A 19,076-nucleotide genomic window follows, 5' to 3' on the forward strand; every position below is an offset into this window, starting at 1 on the left:
TAAGGTTGTAGCAAGGGCTTCAAGGAAGCCAGGGAAGTCAAGAGGTGGAAATGAGAGGAGAGAGCATTACATGGGGGACAGCCAGTAAAAATTACTGGAGTCAAAAGGTGGAATGGTGATGAGTCTGTGAAGGGGTGTAAAGTGTAAGATGACTAGAAAGCTGAGAAAGGAGGGAGCTGGTTATGAAGGGTTTAGAATGTCAGAAGATTTATATTTGATCTTGTAGGTGATATGAATCCATTGGAGTTTGTTGAGTAGGGCATATGACATGGTCAACCCTTCACTTTAAGAAGATCACTTTGATAACTGAGTGAAGGATGGACCGGAGGAGGGAGAGACTTGTAGCAAGTAGACCAACCAACAGGTGTGAGGACCAGTAGTCCAGGCATGGGGGTGGCAGCGTAGGAGAGAAAGGGGAATATGTAAAAGATGCTGCAAAGGTAAAACCAACAGGCCTTAGCAACATGAGGGTGGGAGAGGGAAAAAAAAAAAAAAGAGAGACACTCTATTGAACAATGAATTGAAGAATAGAGGTCAGTGGAGGTGTTACAGCTGGATAAGTTGATTCAACAATTATCACCATAGAGATTATAATTGATTCCATGGAAACTGATGAAATCACCAATGGAAACAGTATAGAAGAAAAAAGAGGACTCAGCAAAGAGCAGACTAGCTTCACCTGGGTGAAGATCCAGCAAATAATACTAAGGAGCAGTCAGAGGTAGCAGGAAAATCAGGAGAGAGTATTGTTATTGGAAATCTACAAAAAAAAGAATATTAAGGAAAAGAGGGTGAATCACAATGTCAAAGCAGGGAGGTCAAGAAGGGTGAGAATTGAGAGGAAAAAAAAAAGAAATGTTAGGTTTGGTAATTAGGAGATCACTACTAACTTTGGAGAAAGCAGTTTCAGTTGAATGATGTGGTCAGAAGCTAGGCTATAGAAAGTTAAGGAGAGAGTGAGAGGAGAGGAAATGGAGGCATCTTTTGTAGACTGTCTTCTTATGGAATGGTGCTAGCCAAAAGATCTATCACCTATACCTATTGGGCATGGTAATGGGAAGGAGAGAAAAATATTTCTTTAATGCCCTGGCTCAGAATTCCTTTCAGAGTTAGCCCATCCTTACTGAGAATTTCTTAAAAGTTCTTGGCTCATGCTATCTGTTAAGAATTAGTCCTCACAACTTAATTGACACCCTAGTAGTTCTCATTCATCAATTTACCCAGGTTGAGGCTTGTCTCAGGAATCTGCTGCCTTTGTTCCAGTTACATTGACCCAATTCGTGGTCTGCTCCATGGCCTCTTGCCGCAGGGCCACCAGACATTCCAGGAGACAATGAATCTCAGGCCTAGTCATGGTTCACCCCAGGCAATTGGTTCTAATATGTTACAAAAGTGTTATTTCTGTACTTTGAACTGTATGGACACATCTCAGCTAACTATTTCAATATATATCTTGGTTCTGTAGATAGTAGGGAAATGAGTAAAATCCATTGGCAGAGGTCCTCAAATAGACCTTTCTTAGGGCCACAAATCAATCAGTAAGCATTTATTAAATGCTTACTGTGTTCTAACACTATGCTAAGCGTTGGTTATACAAAGAAAAAAAAACCATGTGATAAATTATACCTAAATTGGTACAAACTCGATGATTACAGATTAGATGGAAAATAAATAGCCTTAGAAAGAAGAGTACTAGCAGCTGGATAGACTAGGAAAGGCCTGAGGTGTCACTTAAATTTTAAGAAAGCCAGGAATTCTAAGAAGAAGAGCATTCCAAACACAGGGGACAATCAGTGCAAATTCCCCAAGATGTGAAGAGCAACAAGTAAGCGATTATGGCTGAACCATAGAGGTTTTGGAGGGTAATAAAGTGTGATAAGACTGGAAAGGTAGGAAGAGAAAAATTTCTGAGGAGGTTTTAATTCTAAAGAGAGAAATTTATATTTGATCCTAGAGTAGACAGGGAGCCATGGGAGTTCACTGAGTGAGATCAAGGAGTAGAATGTTTGTGACATAGTCATATCTATACTTTGGGGTGAATAGCCTTAGCATTTGTGTTAGGATGGGGAGAGACTTGAGTCAGGAAGTAAAATTAGAAAGCTATTGCAGTAATCCAGGCAAGAGGTAATGAGGGTCTGAATGAGGGTAGTGGCTGTGTAAACAGAGAGAAGATGTATTTTAGAGATGTTTTAGGGAAACAAATCACAAGAATTGGCAAAAGTGATCATGTCAGTTGAGTAAGAGAGGGAAGTTCAAGATGGTGGTCCCAAACCTGGGTGAATGGAAGAATGGTGGTATCCTTGACAATAAGTAATAAGGATGTTTGGAAGATAAGATTAATGGAAAGGTAGTGACTGTGTGGGACTTTCTGGTTTTGGGATAGCTATAGGACACCGAATTTGAGAGATCCAAAATGTAGTTAGGTCATGTGGTACTAGAGTTTAGGAGAGACTTGTACTGTAATTAAAGATCTGGTAGAGAATATAATTGAATGATTGATGAGATTACCAAGTGAGTGTGCAATGGAGATTGAAGAGATACTTGAGAAGAAATGAGAAGGTTTAGAACACCACTGTGGAGAGTAGATGGGTATAACATTTGTCTCATTCCTAGTGAAGGCTAAATTGAGGTTAGATAACAAATTTGTAGTGGACCCAATCAACACATCCTTTAGCTTTGTTCACCAGCACATAAATGTACAGAGTTGAACTAGTTCACCAAGGGACATAGGGAAGGGAAGAGAGACTAGTTAGAGCACGGTAATGGCCTGGGATAGTACTCGAGAATGGAGGGATTTGAAGTCACAGTAAGATTGAAGGGTAAGAAGAATAAGGCATAGGGAAAGATGGAAAGATAAAAGATTATGATTGGATAAAGGAGAATGAGAGCTCTTGAACACGGAATTGGAATGCTTGTTTGGAGTGGGGAGGGGAGCGGGGATGGTAAGGTAAAGGTATGACTATCTCCATATAAGAATAGATAATAGAATAATAGAAAATAATAGAAAAATAGAGTAGATTGAGGAACTGTGATACCAGGATGTGTGAGGGAACATTAACTTGTATTCTGAAGTCACCCTGTATGTGGAAAGGAAGACTAAGCCAGTCAGTGAACTCATTAAAAACTAAGGAATATGTCCAGCCCTTGGAACTTGAGTTCCTACATCATTGCATGTTACATATCCAGGCCCTGAAAGATTACTTGCCTTTGAGAAATTTCTGTGTGTAGCACTTGTGAAAGAGTAAAACAAATTTCTCTGCAGCCAGTAGATACTCTTATGTTGCTGGTTCTCATTAATATAATTAAGGAGTCACTTCTGCAGGCCAGACTCATGGGAGTGAATCCCTTGGTGTTAACTAACCTCTTCTGATTCTTTACTTTTAGAAATCAAATGACTGGCTTAATATAATTCAGGCAACAGTTGAGGTTCAAAACATCTCCTTACGCTAAAGTAGCTGGGGTGATGTAGTGACCAGCCAACTTTAGCTTTCCTGTTAATGCAAAACTTTCATCCTGATACTTTAAGGGCATTGTCAATTCAGTAGAGGCACAAATACCACTTCCTCTCTGACCATTGTACTGTACCATCCATCAAGCCTTAGGTGCCTCTCGCCCAGCAGATCACATCTAAACCCTTATGGGTTCAGAAACTGAGGTCCTCTGAATTCATAAAGGGAGATTTATACAAAGGTTTCATCTGACATTTGACCTCCTCACTCTAAATATTTGTCTTGTTTATATGGGAGGGGTAGTAGAATGTTATGCTCTTGTCATGACTTTTGTCCTCTGAACACTGTCATCTTATATGACTACCACCTCTATTATTAATTCCTATTGTCTTATCCCAATGATCACAATTTAATTTATTTTCAAGCTGATACTTTGAGGGCCTATAATCTGATAAGGATTTAGGAAGAGGATGAGTGGAAAGTAGTCTTCAGTAAATGTAGAATGAGAGTGTGGCATAGTTTATGGAAACTAGTCTTGGAGTCTGAAAGACCTAGGTTCAAGTCTCTGCTTTGACTCATTCTGACTATGTTAATGCTCAGAAAGTCACTTAATTTTCCAAAGAAGTTTTTTGTGATTCTAGTTGCTTAACAGTTACAGATCAGATTTATTGAGGGAGTTTGTTTAACATGAATTCCCTATACTAATTAAATAGCAGATCTGGATTCCCACTCCTCACTCTGTGACCCTTTAAAAAAAAAAAAAAAAGGCAGCCCAAAACTGTATGCTCTCATGATTTTGAGGCCATGCAATGTAATTGTGTTTTCCCAGAGATATATGAACCACATTTTTCTATTTCTTTCTTTTCTTTTCCTTTCCTTTGTTTTCTTTTTCTTTTCTTTTCTTTGCTTTCTTTCTTTTCTTTTCTTTTCTTTTTTTTTTTTTTGAGACTGGGTCTCCCTATCTCGCCCAGGCTGGAAGTGCAGCAACCATTCAGGGGCCTGATCCCACTGCTGATCGGCACGGAAGCTTTGACCTGCTCCGTTTCCGACCTGGGCCGGTGCACCCCTCCTTAAAAGCATCCTGGTGGTCCCTGTGCTCCTGGGGGCTCACCATAATGATACTGGACTTAGTGCTGACTCCTGATCAGCTTTACCCCTACTGCAGCTCAGAACTCCGGAGCTCAAGTGGTCCACCAGCCTCAGCCTTCCCAGTAGCAGGGATTACAGGCGTATGTCACCACACCCAGCTGAACCACATTTTTCAAGACCTGCTGGACCTCCGGGTAATGTGGTGTACTTTAATAGCATACCTTAATAGTATACCCAAATAGTCTGCATGGGTTTAGAGAGCATAGTTTACTTCTTGGAGAAGATAAATATTGTTTCATAAATGGAAGCTATCTTGAAGTGGTGAATATACCTGCTACTGTCAAGGATCTAGAGCAGTTCCTAGGGTTTTATAATTCATTTAGGTGTTAAATATAATGATGGTTTCCAAAGCACATTTCATTGAATGCTAGAGAAAAAGGCTGTCTTGACTAAACTCAAGCAGCAGTTTATATCCGTTGTAACCTGAACCTATCCAGATTTCCACTAACCCTTTTAAAAAAATCAGCAAAAACTGCCTCACCAAACTAAAATTCTAAGACCCATGGAAGCTTCTTTGCAGAAAGCAAAGTGTCAGAGTTAACACACCAGATCACATGAAGGAGAGGTGGTATGTGCACATTGGCATAACCAGAAACTGCTGCTTAACTGATGTCAATCACTTTGCTCTTCCCAGTTTTTCTGACTTCATGAATGTCTTCTAATTCCTGCATCCTGCATCCATTTAGGTTAGCTTCCAAGAAACTCAACTACCACCTGTATCTAACTTCATTTGTGGCTTTTCTCCTATGTATTTCAATTTCACTTCTGTTGTACCTTTCTTCACCATCCCATACTCCCAGGTACAGTCATCCATGGGCACTCAAGCTGGACCGCTGGTCTTTTTAAGTATTGATTAACCACCTAAGTACAACTATTAATCCATGCTACTCTTTTCTGTCACCATTTTGGGAAATTACCAGTTACTGTTTTTTGTTTAGAACAGTGGCCTAATCAGAACTATTGTTTAAGATATATCTGGCAATGGTATATGGTCTGGATTTGAGGATCTTCTAGAGGCAAGGAAGACAGTAATAATCTGCATAATTAGATAAATTAATGAAACTTTAGTCCTTAATAGACCTTTATATTTTGATCAAATCTTGATTTTATTAGTATGAATATTCCTCGTACCGCCAAGCTAGATCACAGCTCCTTCATGCCTTATTCTCTACAATGGTTTTTAATCAAATATGTGTGTACATACACATATATGTCCACGTATACACATACTTGACTTGTGAATGTGGTATAAAAGATATTGAAGATACATATGACTGGCAAAGACTTTCTACCAGCTTTTTGTTTCCATTCACCACCTGGAGATCCGATTACGTATAGGTAATTCAGAAATGAATAACGTGTATGTAGCAACAAGTTGTTTTTTGACTCGTGATTGTAATTTTTTTCTTTTTCTTTTTTTAATGAGCATGACTACTTCCCTCTGATTCTTTGCTTATTTATAAATACAAGCATGAGACATATAAGTAGTCTATAAACCTCATTCCTTGATCCTTAGTCATATTTTCCACCATAGTTTTCCGAGTTCTTCTATGTCAACTTTTGCACTATGATATTAAATTATATAGAGCTTTTACTTTATCTTCCACAGTGGACTTTGATGAGTCACTCAGAATTATCTTCCCAGTGGTCTGTTTGCTTATGATTATCTTGAACTGATATTTACTGCTAGTCTTAACAAAGTGTCCTCATTCTGTGGAATGAAAACTCATAACATTATTTAAAGTGGTCATCTAGTTGAACCCTAAGATTTTACAAATGAAGGAGCTGAGGCCCAGAAAGATTATGACCTGCTCAGGGTCACACAGGTAGCAAGTGACTGAGCCACTTTCCTTAGTCATGTGTGGGTTTGCTTCATCAGGAGCTGTGGCAGCAAAGCTACCTTTATGTTCCCAAACTTAAACAACATTGTAACTGAATAGACAAAATAAATTTCTGTGGCTCTCAGATATTACTACAGAACCTTAACCTTGATACTCCTTCTCTCTTTCTGACTTTACAGTTTTCTACTGAAGATTCATTTCTTTCCTGCTGGATCTTTCTGTGTTATACAGTTTTCATTGCTGAAGTATATGGGCAATTGTTTGTTTTTTTTTTTTTCCTTGTCTTGTATGCTTATTTGACTACATCAGTATAGACTTTATCATTACTTGATGGCTACCCCTTAATAATAATAGCTAGTATTTTTCTAGTACCTACTATGGGCCAGACTTGAGTGCTAAGTGCTTTACAAATATTATTTCATTTGATACTTACAGCAACCCTTATCTCCATTTAGGAAACTGAGGCAAACAGAGGTTAAGTCACTTTCCCAGGGTTATACAACTAGTAAGTGTGAGGTGAGATTTGAACTCAGGTCTTCAGACTCCACTCCCTCTACTCTATCCCCTACTATGTAGCTGCCTCTGATGTACAACTACCTCGTCTTTTATCTGGATCATTGCACGTTAAGTAACCATAGTCTCTGCCTTACAGGTTCCCCCTGGAATGTTCCCTTTACTATACAGGCTGAAGTTTACCTCTGTTCAGTAGTACACGTGGCTATAGAAAAGACCTCACCTTTAAAAGGTGGACCAGAGGGGTTAAGTCACTGTAAGGCAAGATAACCAAGTGTGCCACAAAGTGTTTTCTTGTTACTTTTGGCTATATAACGAAACCTTTTTTTATTCATCTCTCCATGGTTCCCCTTTGAGCTCTCCTTCCATTTGCCTGGTATTGATTTACACCACCTCCTTTTTTATTTTTGACAAGGAATGTTAGTTCATAGATATATGCTTTAATTCCTCTTGGACTGATTTAATTTATAAGTTGTTACAGATTTAGATTCCTAACAGTGTTGTTAGTTGATTTTAAAATTGCATTTGTTAATACCTTCTGCATATTTTCCATGAGTCCACTGAGTTCTGGTACCATATTGGTAACAGAAGACAGCTATGTAGGACTAAGGACCATTGTGCATTTTTGTCTGTTTTATGAATTGGAGGATAGTAGATAAAGAGCTGGTCTTGGAGTCAAGGTGACTTGGGTTCAAGTCTGACCTCTGCCATAAACTGGCTGTGTGGTCTTGGGTAAGTACTCAAGCCTTTCAGACTCCCAGGCAAGTCTCTAGGACAGTAAGGTGCAGCACAATTGCCATTTTGCATAGGTGGAGGGAATTTCTTCACAGGAGCTTCCTATGCCAATGATATCATGGATCCACACCCTATTTTCATGAGTTGCTATGGCCAAAAAAGATAGGTCAACATTACTTCATAATATGCCATAAAATTTTTAATTTGTGACACTTAGTTCTGAAATTTTACTTAGAAATTATATAGTATATTTGAATTATCAGAAATTTCAAATTTGTGATTTCTAAATGAATGAATTGTAATTGCAGCTAGGTGGTACAGTGGGTAAAGTGCTGGGCCTGAAGTCAGGAAGATTCATCTTTCTGAGTTCAAATCTGTACTGACACTTACTTGCTGTGTGACAGTGGGCAAGTCACTTAACCCTGTTTACTTCAGTTTTCTCATCTGTAAAATGAGCTAGAAAAGGAAATGGCAAACCAATTGAGTATCTTTGCCAAGTAAAGTACCAAATGGGGGCACAAAGAGTTGGACACAGCTGAACAACAACAACAATAATTATAATTGCTTCTATTTTTCACATTTTGGTTCAACTCACAGGGCTGTGAGATTTGTTTAGTTTCTTTAATAGTTCATGGAATCTGTGATCTAATAGATGTGGGTACTCCTTCTAGTCATGCAGATTGCAATGCTCTCCGTTCCTGCTCATCTTCTGCAGTTCTGGTTTATGTCTTTCCATAAATCTCCCATAAAGGGCCCAACAACGGTGCTGGGCCTTCATCATTATCTCTTGACATTACATGAATACTGGTCTATCCATTGGTTAGCCCTAATTTTCATTGTATTACTGCCTCATTTCTTTGTCCATTTGTACATTCTTTTGACGATGTCCTTTATACTACTTGCCCTACTTGCTTAGAATATGTATGTAACTCCCCATTTCTCTCATGGTCCTTTCCACTGCCCTGTAATGAACTTGGTAAATTCTTATTCTAGGACATATAGGCATGTTTGGTGTTATAAGAATGAACCTTTATTTCAGAGACAGTCTTAAGGTCACTAAAAGAACTGAATTTTCCTCGATAACAAATTCAACTTGTTTCCTCCCTGCCCCCACCTTTTTTTTTTTTTTTAAATTCTGCATCCAGCATGTTGTTCATTTGCATGTCATCAAAGTTCTGTGTCCTAGTGAGAGAGATCTTTTGGTGGACTATCCAACTGCATATCCTCATCTGGACTATTAGCATTTTTAAAATTTGAGTGATTTTTTTTTTTCCTGTATGGGTTTTTAGGCTAACTCTAATAACATCTTTTAAAAGGCTCTGCAGTATTTCCAGGAGTGATAGGATCAGCATGAAGAAATTAACAAACAAGTACACCTGGAGGACCTTTCCACCTAAAGTGAATTTCTCTTTGTTCTGGATGTCATCCATAACAGTGGCAAATAGATTTCACGAGCACATACCTTTCTACTTTATGCTTTCCTTGATGTTAAAGATTATAGGGTAGCCAAGGAAAATACTTAGTAGTTAGATTTTTCAAGGGATCTTGTAGATATCTTATTGAATAAGAACCCTTTCAGTTGGCATTTTGCTATATTCATAATTTTTTTTAGTAGGCCAGTCAAGTACAGTGAAATCTTTCTGTACCTGTCATTTTAGTTATATGAATGTAAAGGTAAAGTAGCTAAAGAAATTTTTTTTGCAAAATATTTATTTTTCTCACCTATCAAATGTCCTTGATGCATTTGTAGATTCTCATAAAAAATTACAGAAGTGATAAAGGAAGCTTTTATATTGGTAGTTACTGTTATTTTTGAGGCTCCTTTTTATTTATTTATTTATTTTTTATTTTTTATTTTTTTGGTTAGGCAGTGAGATTAAGTGACTTACCCAGGGTCACACAGCTAGTAGGTGTTATGTGTCTGAGGCCGGCTTTGAACCCAGTTCCTCCTGAATCCAGGGCCTGTGCTCTATCCACTGCGCCACCTAGCTGCCCCCTCCTTTTTATTTTTAATTTTTTTTTGTTAAATATTTCCCAGTTACATGTAAACATATTTTTAACAGTTATTTTTAAAATTTTGAGTTCCATATGCTCTTCATCTCTCCCACCCAACCCTGCTCCTTGAAAAGGCAAGCAATTTGATTTTAATTATACATGAGGTCATGCAGAACACATTTCCACATCAACCAAGTTGCAAAATAAAGAAAATTTTTTTAAAAGTATGCTTCTATCTGCATTCAAGAGTTCATCAGTTTTCTCAGGATGAAGGAGAGCATTTTTTATCATGGGTTCTTTGGAAAAGTCTTTCACAGTTGATGATCCTTATAATATTGCTGTTGCTGAGTACAATGTTCTCCTGGTTCTTCTGACTTCACTTTGCATCAGTTCATGTAAGTCTCCCCAGGTTTTTCTGAAACCTTCCCCCCACATCATTTCCTATAGGACAGTAGTATTTCATTACAATCATATACCAGCTTATTCAGCCGTTCCCCAATTGATGAGCATCCCTTCAATTTCCGATTCTTTGCCTCAACAAAAAGAGCTGCTATAAATGTTTTTTTGTACAAATAGGTAATTTCCCCTTTTATTTGATTTCTTTGAGATATATACCTAGTAGTGATATTGCTGGATCAAAATGTATGCAGTTTGATGGCCTTTTTGGCATAGTTCCAAATTGCTGTCCAGAATGGTTGGATCAGTTCACAACTCCACCAACAGTGCATTAGTGTCCCAGTTTTCCCACATCTCCAACATTTGTCATTTTCCTTTTCTGTCATATTAACCAATTTGATAGGTATGAGGTGGTACCTCAAAGTTGTTCTAATTTGCATTTCTCTAATCAGTAGTGATTTAGAGCATTTTTTCATGTGACTGTAGATAGCTTTGAGTTCTTTGTCTAAAAACTGCTTGTTCATATCCTTTTAATGTTCATCAACTGGAGAATGGCTCTTATTTTTATAAATTTCACTCAGTTCTTTATATATTTGAGAGATGAAATCATTATCAGAGAAATTTGCTGAGAAAATTTTTTTCCCAGTTTCCTGCTTGCCTTCTAATCTTGGCTGCGTTGGTTTTGTTTGTGCATTACATAACTTCATGTAATCAAAAGTATCTTCAAAATCAAAAAGGAAACTTCATGTAATTCCTTCTTTCTTGTTAGACAAAGACTCTTTCCTTATCCATAGATATGACAGGTACATTTTGCTATGGTCCCCTAATTTATTTATGCTATCATCCTTTATGTCTAAAGCATTTATCTGTTTTGACCTTATATTGGTATGGTGTGAGATGGTTGGTCTAAGCCTAGTTTCTGCCAAACTGCTTTTCAGTTTTCCCAGCAGTTTTTGTCATTTTTTTTTTTGAGTTCTGATCCTAAAATCTTGGATTTTGAGTTTATCAAACACTAGTTTTCTATGGTCATTTCATTACGGTGCATCGCATACCTAATCTATTCCACTGATCCACGATTCTATTTCTTAGTGAACACCAGATTGTTTTGATGATTACCACTTTGTAATATAGTTTGAAATCTGAAACTTCTAGACCACCATCCTTAACATTTTTTTTCATTGATTCCCATAATATTCTTGAACTTTTGTTTTTCCAGATGAGTTTTGTTACTATTTTTTCTGGCTCTATGAAATAATTCTTTGGTATTTTGATAGTATGGCACTGAATAATAAGTAAATTAACTTAGGTACAGTTGTCATTTCTGTATTATCTTGATCAATCCATGAGCAATTGATATTTCTCAAATTGTTTAGATCTGTCTTTATTTGTCTGAAAAGTGTTTTATAATTGTGTTCATGTAATCCCTGGGTTTGTCTTGGCAGTTAGACTCTCAAGTATTTTTTGTTGTCTACAATTATTTTGAATGGAATTTCTCTATCTCTTCCTGATAGGTTTTGTTGATAGAATATAGAAATGGTGATGATTTATGTGGGTTTATTTTATATCTTGCAACTTTGCTGAAATTGTTGTTTCAACTAGTTTTTAGTTGATTCTCTTAGGTACTCTGGTATCTCATCAAAGTATATCTCCAAAGAGTGATAGTTTTGTTTCCTCTTTGCCTATTTTTATTCCTTCAATTTCTTGTCTTATTGCTATAGGTAGCATTTCTAGTTCAGTATTGAATGATAGTGGTGATAATGGACATCTTTGCTTCATTCCTGATTTTAATGGAAGGCTTCAAACTTAATCCCTGTTACAGATAATGCTTGCTGATGGTTTTAGATAAATATTATTTATCATTTTAATGAAGACTCTATTGATTCCTATGCTTGCTTGCTTTTCACTTTCTTCTTATATTTAATTTTTACTTTCAATTGCATGTAAACAAATTTTTTTTTTAATTTGAGTTCCAAATTATCTTCCTTCTCCTCTCTTTCTTGAGAAGGCATGCTATTTGTACAAATTGAAATGTGCAGTCATGCAAAACATTTCCATATTAACCATGTAGCAAAAGAAAACAGAGGCAAAAAAAACCCAAAAACTGAAAATTGTAAAAAAAAGTTTAAAAAGTATTCTTGAATATGCATTCAGACTCCATCAGTTCTTTCTCTGAATGTGAGATAGTATTTTTCATCTTGATTACTTCAGAATTGTCTTGGATCATTGTATTGCCAAAAATAACTAATTCATTCACAGTTGATCTTTCAGCAATATTACAGTTACTATATACAATATTCTCCTGGTTCTGCTCATTTTGTTTTGTATCAATTCCTGTAAGTCTTCCCAAGTTTTTCTGAAAGTATCTTGCTCATCATTTCTTGTAGCACAATAGTATTCGGTCACAATCATATACCACAACTTATTCAGCCATTCCTTAATTGATGGACATCCCCTCAATTTTTAATTCTTTGCCACTATAAAAAAAGCTGTTGTAAATATTTTTGTACATACAGGTACTTTTTTTTCCTTTGATCTCTTTGGGGTACAGACCTATTAGTATTATTGCTGGGTCAAAGGGTATGCACAGTTATATAGTACTTTTGGCATAGTTCCACATTGCTCTCCAGAATGATTAGATCACACTTCACAATGCACAACAGTGCATTGGTGTCCCAATTTTTCTACATCCCTTTGAACATTTGTCATTTTCCTTTTCTATCATATTAGCCAATCTGTTATGTATTTGGTAGTACTTCAGACTTGCTTTAATGGGCATTTCTTTAATTAGTAGTGATTTAGAGCATTTTTAATATGACTTATAGGTAACTTTGATTTCTTCTTCTGAAAACTGCCTATTCATATCCTTTGATCATTTATCATTAGGGGAATAATGTACTCAGTTCTTTATATATTTGAAAAATGAGGTCTTGCTGTAAAATCCCCCCCCCCCCAGTTTCCTGCTTTCCTTATACTCATGGTTGCATTGGCTTTGTGTGTGCAAAACGTTTTTAATTTGATGTAATCAAAATTACCCATTTTTATGTCTTGTAATGCTCTCTATTTCTTATTTGGTTCTCAATTCTTCCCTTATATATAAATCTGACAAAATATTTCATGCTCTCCTAATTTGCTTAGATACACCTTTGATGTCTAAATCACATACCATTTTTACCTTACTTTAGTATATGGTATGAGATGTTGATCTGTATTTACTTTCTGCCTAACTGCTTTCTAGTTTTCCCAGCAGTTTTTGTCAAATAATGATTTTTTTGTCCCCAAATCTTGGATCTTTGGGTTTGTCAAACACTAGATTACTGTGGTCATTTACTGCTGTGAATTGTGTACCTATTCCACTGATCTGTCACTATTTCTTAGCCAGTTCCACATTGTTTTGAATGATTGCTGCTTTGTAATACAGTTTGAGATCTGATACTGCTAAGCCACCTTCCTTCAGGTTTGGTTGTTTTTTTTTCTTTGGGTTTTTTTTTTTTTCATTGATTTCCTTGATATTCTTGACCTTTTGTTCTTCCAGGTGAATTTTGTTATTTTTTTCTAGCTCTATAAAATAATTTTTGGGTAATTTGATTGGTATGGCACTGAATTATAAGTAAACTAATTTAGGTAGAATTGCCATTTTTATTAGCTTAGCCTACCCATGATCAATATTTCTTTAGTTGTTTAGATCTATCTTTATTTGAGTGATAAGTATTTTGTAATTGTGTTCATGTAGTTCCTAGGTTTGGCTTGGCAGGCAGACTTCCAAGTACTTTATGTTGTTTGCAGTAATTGTAAATGTAATTTCTCCTTCAATATCTTCTTGCTGGACTTTGTTGATAATATATAGAAATGCTAATTTATCAGAGTTTAATTTATAACCTGCAACTTTGTTGAAACTGTTAATTATTTCAACTAGTTTTTTTAGTTTATTCTTTAGGGTTCTCTAATTATACCATCATAGCATCTGCAAATAGTGAGTTTTGTTTCCTCGTGGCCCATTCTAATTCCTTAAAATTCTTTTTTGAAATAAACTTCATTCCTGATCTTATTTTCAGCTTATCTGCATTACAGATAATGCTTGCTGATGGTTTTAGATGGATACTACTTAACATTTTAAGGAAAGCCCTGTTTTTTCTTATGCTTTCTAGTGTTTTTAATAAGTATGAATGTATTTTGTCAAAAGCTTTTTCTGCATCTATTGAGATAATCATATGATTTTTGATGGTTTTGTTTTTTCATGTGGTTATTTATGCAGATAGTTTTCCTAATATTGAAGCAGCATTGCATTCCTGGTATAAATCCCACCTGGTCATAGTGTATGATCTTTGTGGTATGTTGCTGTAATCTCCATTGCTAGTATTTTATTTAAATTTTTTGCACTGATTTTCGCTAAGGAAATTGGCCTATAATTTTCTTTCCCTGTTTTTGCTCTCCCTGATTTTGGTCCCAAAGCTATATAAAAGAATTTTGTAGGACTCCTTCTTTAGCTATTTTTTAGAGTAATTTATATGGTATTGGGATTTTTTTTTTTTAGGGAGTTCATTGATGGCTTGTTCAATTTCTTTTTCTAAGATAATGTTATTTAAATCTTCTGTTTCCTCTTCTTTTAATCTGGGCAGTTTATATTTTTGTAAATACCCATACATTTCACATAGATTGTCAGTTTAGCTGACATATAATTGGGCAAAAGCACTCCTAGTAATTGCTTTAGTTTCATCTTCATTGGAGATGCATTTACTCTTTTCATTTTTGATACTGGTAATTTGATTTTCTTTCTTTTTTTTTAATCAAATTCAGCAATGGTTTGTCTATTTTTTTTAACAAAAACTAGCTCCTGTTTTCTTTATTAGTTCAAAATTTGTTGTTTTTTTTTACTTTTATTAATTTTTAATTTGATTTACAGGATTTCCATTTTAGTGTTTAATTGGGTATTTTTATTTTGTTCTTTTTCCAGTTCTTTTTAATTACATGGCCAGTTCATTGATCTGCTCTTTCTTTCTTTTATTGATGTCTGCATTTAGAGATATAAATTTTCTCCTAAGTACTGCTTTGCATCCCAAAAATTTTGGAATGTTGTCTTACTGTCATTCTCTTTGATTAAATTATTGCTTGTTTTTATGATATGTTGTTTTTTTCTACTCATACCTTAGGATTAGATTATTTAGTTTCCAGTTATTTTTGATCTGTTTCCACAACCTTGTATTGAATTTAATTTTATTATATTATGATCTGAAAAAGATGCATTCAATATTTCTTTTCTGCATTTAGTTGTAAGGTTTTTATGCCCTAATACAAAGTCAATTTTTTGTGAAGGTGCCATGTACAGCTGAGAAAAAGATATATTCAGTTTTCTCTAGATGTTTATCGTATCTGCCTTTTCTAAGATTCTATTCATCTCCTTGACTTCTTATTTATTTTATTTTAGATTTATCTATGTCTGAAAGGGAAAAATTGAGGTCCTCTACTAGTATAGTTTCACTATCTGTTTCCTCTTGTAATTCATTTAATTTTTCTTCTGAGAATCTGGATTCTATGCCATTTGGTGCATATATGTTTAGTATTGATATTACTTCATTGTCTTAGTTTCTTTTAGTAAGATGTAGTTTGCCTATTTATTTCTTTTAACTAAATCTATTCCTGCTTTTACTTTATCTGAGATCGTTATTGCTATATCCCTATTTTTTTTTTTACTTCAGCTGAAACATAATAGATTTTGTGTCTTTTTGTGTGTTTCTTATAAACAAAATATTGGGGCAGCTAGGTGGCGCAGTGGGTAGAGCTCCAGCATTGGAGTCAGAAGGACCTGAGTTCAAATCCAGCCTCAGACACTTGACACTTACTAGCTGTGTGACCCTGGGCAAGTCACTTAACCCCGATTACCTCACCAAAAAACAAAATAATAATAATAATAATAATAATAAAATATTGTTGGATTTTTCTTTCCAATCTGTTCTGCAGTCTGTTTCCATTTTATGGGTAAATTCTTCCTATTCACATTCATGGTTTTGATTACTAACTGCATTTCCCTCATCTAATTTTCTTCTTTTTATCATTCTCTCTCTTTTTATCCAGTCCCTCCTCTAACGTCTGCTTTGCTTTTGACCATTGCCTTCTTTTATGTGCCCTCCTTTTTATCATCTCTCCAGTTTCTCTTAATTTTCTTCCTTTGCTTTCATTTCTTTACCTAATTTTTCCTCTATCACTCTTTTCTGATTTTGAAGTGTGTGTGTGTGTGTGTGTGTGTCTTCGTATCTTCTTTTTTGGCTTATTCAGTTTTGTTTTTCCTCTCAGAAGCTTCTTTGCTCATAGCTCTTTTGACTTTATTGTCTTCTGAGTTGATCTTCCCTGTCACCATAATAACTCTTTATGGTCAGGTTCTTTTTTTGTTGTTTGCTTATTTTTAATCCACTATTTCTTGATTTGCAACTTTATGCTAATGCTGTACTTTGTTTCAGGTATGGAAGGGCAGGGAGAGACTCCTTCTTAAGCTTTAGGCTTTTTCCACGCTATAATTTTCAGTGATAACTTCAGGGGTTTCCAAGTTTTCCTTGCTTCCAAAGTAGTGTAATCTGGGGAGAGGTGTGGTTACTGCCCTATTGGTCTGCACTCTGGTCCTTATCCAGGAAAGTGTCTTGATTACTTAGGATGGCAATTGATAACTGCTCCTCAGGACCCACCTCCCTTGGTACTAGAAGTTTGATTGGCCCTCAGGATCTCTACTCCTTTTCACCTTTGACCTATGTCTTAGCAGTGGATAGAAACAATAAAGTTGCCACACAGTTGCCCCTCAGGGTACCCACACCCTCTTGGCTGAAAGTGCTCTTCACTCCCCTTGAACTATTATGACCCAGAAGAGGGTATTGGCATTGGGTTTGCCAAACAGCATTTTGTCCTGCATTCACCTCTAGCACCGAGGCACCCTGTAATCTCTCTGACCAGTTGCCAGGCTTCCTTACCATCTCTGGCTTGAGATCTCCCAAAGCTGCTGTTGCTTCTGTCACTACCACCCAGTCCCACCACTGGTTATTTCATTCACATGGGCTCCAGGCCAACCTCCTCTTCTGTTTCACAGAGCTCTCTTTCCAGCTTCCTATGTTGTCTTGGTCTAGAAGGATGTCTCACTCAGATCTTTTGCTTGCACTGCCACTCTAGAATTCAATTTAAGGCATTATTTTAAAGTTGTTTCTAGGGGAATGTTGGGAGAGCTTGGCTAAGTCCTTTTTTTTACTCTGCCATCTTTGCCAAGGTTCCTTTTTAAGAAAAATTATAAATTTTCACATTTTTGTCATGCTTTCAGTATCCTCCCCTTTTTGATATTTTGAGAAAGCCTTGAAAATTGTATTGCTTCCTTCATGAACCTGTTTATACTTTGTTTAGTCTTGCTGCTCTTCCCAGCTTTTTTTTCTATACCATTTCTTATTGCTAATATAGCATGTCTTAAGAATTCACTAAGAAGAAAAATTATTAAACTGCCAAATGAAATGTGAAATATTGTTTGTTTCTTAGGTTGAAAAATGCTTCTCCAGAAGATGTGGAGTATTATAATTGTCAGCAAGAACTTACAGATGATCTACATAAGCAGTATCAAATAGTAGAGAGAATAATCGGTCAGTAATCATATTATTTTCATTACATTTACATGTCTCCTCTTTATGCTTTGCTAATTTTCAATGAGAAGTTGTCATCTCCATAAATAATTCTATTTTTTGATTTATGGTTCTGCTAAGAGGAAACATAAATATAAAAACTAACATAGTGTCTATATTTTACAGCTCATTCCAATCAAAAATCAGCAGCTGGGTATCCTGATTATTATTGCAAATGGCAGGGCCTCCCATATTCAGAGTGTAGCTGGGAAGATGGGGCTCTTATTTCCAAAAAGTTTCAGCCACGCATTGATGAATATTTCAGCAGGAATCAATCCAAAACCACTCCTTTTAAAGATTGCAAAGTAAGTATAATTGAAATTTTCTAATATACTTAAGTAATAATTATAATTACATTTCTGAGGCCCAAAACCTGGAAACAGTAATAAAAAGGTTTTGTTGGTTGATTAGCCCAGGTTTTAGATATGCAACTTGGGTATATTTGTGGCTTGATAGTTCTGCAGGTTGCTAATGCAAATAAGGGGTCTTACAGTTGGGGAAATTAGGTAGAACAAATGAGTAGAGTTAGATGTGATGAGTGTGTGGTTGGAGAAAGTTGGACCATTCAGGAATGGCAGACAAAACTGATGGCAAAGTTGTTATAAGAAATAAAAATGCCATTTAACTGAACATATGCCATACCTCAAAAAATGAGACCTGTTTTAAAGGGTAAAGAAATGATGTGGAAATATATATGAAAACTAAACATATTATAAGCTAAATAAGTTTTCTTAAATCAGGTTCAAAATATAAATGTATGTTCTTGATTGATATCATAAATAAAAGGGTATTGACTTACAAAATAATGGGTTATTTGCTATGAGAAAAGAGGGAACAAAAAGTTGAGTGAAAAAATTGATGAGGGAGACAGTAAAAAAATCTTATGCAAGACAAGAATTTCTTCATGGAGCGTATATATTGGCAATTTATTTTATTTTATTTGTTTCTTTATTGTCCTTTCTGTTCAATACTTTATTGTCCCACATATTATTGTTTTCTTTATTGTCCTATAGGACTGAGAGCTTAATTTCGGTTCTTATTGAAAGTGTAATCAAATGATAATTATAATTCTTAACTGGCAAGTTAGATAGAAAAGCCAAGATTTCAGTGGCAATGACTTTACTTTCAAACTTTTCTTGCTATTTTTGTCTTGTTTTGTTTTGTTTTGTTTTTAATCAGGTCAGTGACAGTTCATATATATTGAGTTGAACTTGGCATTGCCATTGCTTGTGATTTTTAGCTGCTTAATGTGTGATAAATATCAAGGGGAACTTCAAATGTTTCATTAACAGTTGTGGTATTTGTCAAGAAAGACAATGCACTCTATTATTCTACCTTTCTATTACCTATTCTAC

General features: G+C 35.6%; 1 protein-coding gene across 4 annotated transcripts in view; it reads left to right on the forward strand.

Moving 5' to 3' along the window:
* LOC114034244 (chromodomain-helicase-DNA-binding protein 1-like) overlaps positions 1-19,076 on the forward strand; it is a 118,395-nt gene that overhangs the window by 36,686 nt on the left and 62,633 nt on the right. For all 4 annotated transcript variants that reach the window (XM_027849840.1, XM_027849843.1, XM_027849842.1 and 1 more), the window contains exons 9-10: positions 17,582-17,682; positions 17,848-18,026. In XM_027849840.1, the coding sequence (XP_027705641.1) occupies positions 17,582-17,682; positions 17,848-18,026 (280 nt within the window). The remainder of the gene's footprint in view (positions 1-17,581; positions 17,683-17,847; positions 18,027-19,076) is intronic.

Source organism: Vombatus ursinus, unplaced genomic scaffold (assembly GCF_900497805.2).
Source record: "Vombatus ursinus unplaced genomic scaffold, bare-nosed wombat genome assembly UNPS02008685.1, whole genome shotgun sequence".
Lineage (NCBI taxonomy): Eukaryota > Metazoa > Chordata > Mammalia > Diprotodontia > Vombatidae > Vombatus > Vombatus ursinus.